The 5,499-nt window shown below is 48.3% G+C and overlaps 1 protein-coding gene across 1 annotated transcript; it reads right to left on the bottom strand.

The window, feature by feature from the left end:
- Positions 1–2,257: 2,257 nt before the first annotated feature.
- Positions 2,258–5,499, bottom strand: LOC127765652 (uncharacterized). Its single transcript, XM_052290590.1, has one exon. It carries the CDS (start codon positions 5,431–5,433, stop codon positions 2,344–2,346), a length of 3,090 nt encoding a protein of 1,029 aa, XP_052146550.1. The 5' UTR covers positions 5,434–5,499; the 3' UTR covers positions 2,258–2,343.

Genomic DNA, 5,499 nt, shown 5'->3' with positions numbered 1-5,499 from the left:
TTTCCATTGCCATTGATGTTTTCATCAACAATTGGACAATACATTGTACATCAGTCCAACGAGTAATTGAACATGAATGCAACCCGTCAAAAAAAAAAACATGAATGCAAACATGCGGTACTCTTTGGTGTGGAACAGTGAAGAATATATTAATCTAGCTTCTTCTCGTAGAGCAGATAAAAAAATATATTCTTGAAGCTGAAGCTGTAGGTATGTAGCGATATGCAGTAGCTCGCTAGCAACAAGCAGTCAAGCAGCATTTTTCAGCACCAAGCAGCAGCAAAAAGCAAAATTCCAGCAGCATATCAGCAGCAGCAGCCAACTAATCAGCAGTATTATTCCAGCAGCAAACAACAACAGTTTTCAGCAGCAGACAGCAGGAACTAGCAGCAGTTTTCAGCAACCATCAGCAGCATAATCAGATTATAACATCAGCACAAGCATATTTCAGCACATTACAGCATACTTCAGATTACATTTGAGCATATTTCAGCAACAAGGGCACATTTCAGCAATCAACCAGCATCCAGCAATAGTAATCATAATGAATGAATAAAGTAGATCATGCCCAAGATTAAGGAACTAGCCAGTACATGTCAAAAATTAGATCCTATTTTCATCTCCTTCGCACTACAGTTCTGCAAATCGACAATCTTGCACTGATACATGGGAAATCTTCAGTTATATCATTTCACTGCATTTTTATCTCATTGGAAACAAGCAGGTATATTTCTTGCCTGCATTTAATTCTGAAGAAATTTGCTGTTGCACTGATAGAAAAAGATGCAGACCTCCAAATCTTCATCTAGAAAAACTGAACTAGTGGGGAAAGATGCAGAACTGCATCCCGATTGACACCGATTACTATAATGTCATAGAAATTAGCTTTTCACTAGCATGTGTTTCTAGTACTGGTTGAGTGCTACTACAGAAAATACTGCGCAGATTCTGTACAATGCCATCTGCATAACTATAGAATTGAAATGCTCAATAGGAACTAAAACATTCACAATGACAATAGATACGTCTGGTGTTAAATGACAAGAGAAAATTTTGGGAACAATCAATCACCTTGGCTGCGGAATGAATCAGCAACGGTCACACCATTGCTTCTATGGACGAACTCCCCTCATCACCAAGACTCCAATTCGTCAACAAACCAATGCCAGCCGAGTCGTGGTCATGGGGAGCCGCGACTGTAGGCATCTCCAAGGGTCGCCGGATGGTTGCATGCGCGCCTCCGGACAATGGCGGGTGTCCGAGACTGGGCACGCGTAGCCAACATGATGTAAAGGCGTCGGGGCAGCAAGGGGATGGTCGAATCGTGGATGACCTACAGACTACAGTCCTCGGCAGGATGAATCGACGCGGCGGACCACGGAGGTGTTTGGGGGAGCCGCGAAATATCTCCGGCCAGCTGCGTCGAAGACGGGGTCAACGGCAGAACCATTCGATTTGATGCTTCTGCATCATGGCCTGTTGCAGGAAAGATGCGACCTTCGACGGGGTTGTTCTAGGCGGCGCTGGCGGACGAGCTCGAGACAGACCCGGGCAAGAACATTTTGCCGAGCGCGCGGGAAATCGCTGTGGAGTTGGATTGGGAGCTGGCGCCGATCCCCGACTTGTAGAGACCGAAAAGAACGGGAAATCGCTGTTGGAGGTTAGTTTTCGGCTAATATCACCTAATTTCAGGATTGGAAGTCAAATAGGGGGACTCTTGGTGATGCTCTCAGATGGTAAAAATAGGTGAAAATTGTTTAGCAATCGAGAACCTAAATTTGCAGGACGATAAGCTCAAGAGGTATTACCCTACTCGTAAGGAAAGATGATACATGTAAATTTGATAATCTGATTTTTTTTTATTAGCTACTCAAGATATTCAGTACTACGGAAACCAAATGTTACAAAGCAAAGAACCTCAGCATGAACTTTTATAAGGAAATGGGTCAACATTTGCAACGGTAACACCGTAACTAAAGCTTTACACAGTTTGATTTGAGAGGAAAAACTGACCTAATCTATTCCTGGGAATTACATCATGCAAGAACAAACAGTTCAGCACCTATATTGTAGCAAGAAAAAAACAGTATATCGTAAATCTTTCTAATCTGATCTACAAGTTATTCTACAAGACAGATGCATGACATAAGAAGCAACGCAGCACTGAAAGAAACACAACTCATTGATATGATTTCTCTAGGAAACAAATGGCATGGATGACTAAAAATGGCAATGCACAATTTAGAAAAGATCAGCATAACAAAACCATGTGGTCACATCGAATTCTGTATTTGATTATAGTATTTGGGTCTATCAGGACAAAATTTGAAACATACAAAATAACTACACCTTCTTCGCCAGCGTCCTCTGCTTTGTGCCATGTTCAACCACTTTTTCTTCAACATGAAGCCCCTTCCTTCGCCTGACAGAATTCATAAGCTTCTTAGCTAAGTTTGGCCCAATGCTGGAACCATCTCCAAATTCTTCAATCTCCTCTTGCGTTTTTGGGATAAAGAAAGGGTCCTCAGGAATAGCTTCCCAGTGGCTAAGAACAAGCAGAGCACTGGCTGCACCAGCTGTTACACTCCTAAGCTCATTAGAAAATCCAACGCTCTCAGCAACTGGTAAGTATGCGTGCACAGTAAATAAAGAAGTTCCCTCTTGCATCTCCTCCTTCAGAACCCTTGCTCGCTTCCTACTAAGAACTGCATACGTCGCACCCAGTTGTTCGGTTGGTGTGGTCAATTCACAGAAGTACATAGCTTCAACTAGCCTTGGTTTGTTCTGAACAACAGCTTCTCGACATGCTTCCTTAACAGCGGTAATTACTTGACCACTGAAGATGTTGTACTGTTCAGAGTGATTTGCAGCATCAGAGTGGTCACAGAATATGTAAGGCTCGACAACAAATACTAGACCCCACATGGGCTCATCACATAGTGGCCCTGCATTTGTTGCTAATTGAAAACCTGATACTATGCAGTTCCTCAGAGCCACAGATTCTAGATGTAATGATTCAGGAGTATCTGCTGATGGTTCACTGTCATCAAGATCATTGTTAGCTTCAGCATCAGATCCACACACAAATCCTAATCTCTCAGAGACATGAGATCTACCACGCACAAGAATGCCTTGCCTTCCATCTTGACTGGTTATCACACTGTCACTTGATTTCACATCAGGCAAGAGAAGGAGGTTTGGACCAACCTGCCAAGGACCGAGTGACCAGATTCTTTGGAGGTATCCAAGCCATGTATTTCTATACCTCTCAAGTTTTTCTTTATCCACTTGCTCAGAAAATGCTTCCAACTCACTGTCTATAGCATTGATCAGGCGTTGCCTAAGCGTTGCAGCAGAATCACCATCATCCTGAGAAAGATGTGGATCCAACACGCCGTTCCTCTTTGCTGTTTTCCCCTCAATTATTTGACCAAGCAATTGTTCACTTTCTTCAAGAACCTTAATGAGCGCATTGGGAAGTCTCAAAACCTGAACTCTCACAGTGCATCTCCCATTTGGAGTAGTTCTCTCAACGAATTCCCGTGGAGCCTTCAGGCTCTCTATCAAGGCAAGGCCTTCGCCTTCAATTGTCTCTTTAAAGGACACCAGGGGGTCTGAGACCACCAATTTGACCTTTGCAAATCTTTCCTCCAAATCCTTTTTACACCTCTCCAAATGTATCTCCCCAGCTGCAGCAAGAACATGCTCACCTCTCTGTGAGACAGTGTACTCAACAAATGGATCTGCCCGGTTAAGAAGTTTAAGCCCTTTAACAAGGGCTCCTAAATCTGCTGGGTTGGAGGGCTCAATTGCAACCTTAAGCATCGGAGACACCTGGAACATCATACTTGACAAAGGCCAGCAATTTTTGGTGGATGACAATGTGGCGCTCTTCAATATATGATGACCAAGTCCCTGGATTGCAACCACATTCCCAGCACACACACTAGAAACTGGCCTCAGGCCCTGCCCAAGCATCTCATACAAGTATTGCAGCTCCACTTCCTGTACATGCTTCTGCATCGCCTCCCCTTTCATTGGATCATACAGTGGTGACAACACAAATACCTTCTGCCCTGCACGAAGGACCCCACAAAAGACCCTTGCAAATGCCATAAAACACTCCTCAGACTCATTGGCCCCTTGGTGGTTCAACAGCTCCCCATCCACACCCCTGAATGGCAACGTTTTATATGGCACGGCAAACATCTTCGACACATACACCACCACTGGTGCATCTGCTCTCGCATCGCAGGCCTCCACACAGCTCCTGACCCTCTCTGCATCCACAACAATATCAGGGGAACCAGCAGCATCCTCTGGAGCAACCTCCCTCTTTGGCATGAGCCTTGCAACCCTGACCCCTTGAGCTGCAACAGGGTCAGGCGTGCATTCCACCACCATCGTCATCACCGCATCAGCGAGCGGCAGCCAGCGGCTCATCACAGCCTGCAGAACCACCTTCGGGTCCTTGTTCTGCAGCTCTCTTTGCGGAACTTGCAAACTGAAGTTTGTAATGACCTTCTTCACCAACTCACCGTTCTCGCTCAGCACTCCCTGATACGCCTGCCAAAGGGGCTTGAGGACAAACTCCACAAACATCGGCTGCGCGTCGCCGCCCTCCATCCCTTTCTTCCCCACAATCATCTTCTTCTTCTTGTGGAAGTATCGTGGACCCCAAAGCCCTTTCAGCAAGGCATTGGCGTTGATGTTGGGGAGCTTGGCGGCATAGAACTCAGCAAACTGGTGAATGCGGAAGCCCCAGCCATCAAGGGCACAGGCAAAGACAACATTTCCCTTTTGCGGCTGGAAAGCGTCCTCCTCGTCTTCGTCAACGTCCTCGGGGAGCTCGTCCGGCGAGGAAGAGGAGGCGGAGGAAGGTTGGTCCTCGAGGGAGGAGAGGAGGGAGAAGTAGGAGTGGGATCGCAGGGCGGAGTGGATGGAGTTGACGTCGGAGATGATGCGGTGGAGGCGGGTGTAGGCCTCGGCGGGGGTGAGGTGGAGCTCGGAGATGAGGCGGTCGAGCTTGTTGAGGACGAGGCAGGGGCGGAGGCGCTCGAGGAAGGCCTGGCGGAGGGCGGCGTGGGTCTGGATGTGGACGCCCTCGACGGCGTCGACGAGGATGAGCGCCGAGTCGGAGAGCCTCGCGGCGGAGGAGACCTCGGAGCAGAAGTCGATGTGGCCCGGGGAGTCGATGAGGTTGACGCGGTGGCCCCCGTGGTGGAGCACGACGGCGGCGGACTTCATGGTGATGGCGCGGCGCTGCTCCTCGTCGAGGTAGTCCATGAAGCGGAGGCGCCCCGCGAGCCTCGGGTGGACGAGGCCGTCCCCGCAGGAGGCGACGAGGTGGTCGGCCAGCGTCGTCTTGCCGTGGTCGACGTGCGCCAGGATGCACGTGTTGCGCACCCGCCGCGGGTCCGCCGGCGCCGCCATTGCGGTGGCCGTCGGCGGCGGCGGTATTAGGGTTTGGGCTTTCGGGTGGGGGAAAATTTGGAATGG

The sequence above is a fragment of the Oryza glaberrima genome, chromosome 3 (genome assembly GCF_000147395.1).
Source record: "Oryza glaberrima chromosome 3, OglaRS2, whole genome shotgun sequence".
NCBI classification, from domain to species: Eukaryota; Viridiplantae; Streptophyta; class Magnoliopsida; order Poales; family Poaceae; genus Oryza; species Oryza glaberrima.
This window is presented reverse-complemented; position numbering and strand designations above follow the sequence as displayed.

Bases quoted from the DNA above. Each gene is read 5' to 3' on its own strand.
- LOC127765652 (XM_052290590.1), bottom strand. From the start codon at position 5,433: ATGGCGGCGCCGGCGGACCCGCGGCGGGTGCGCAACACGTGCATCCTG.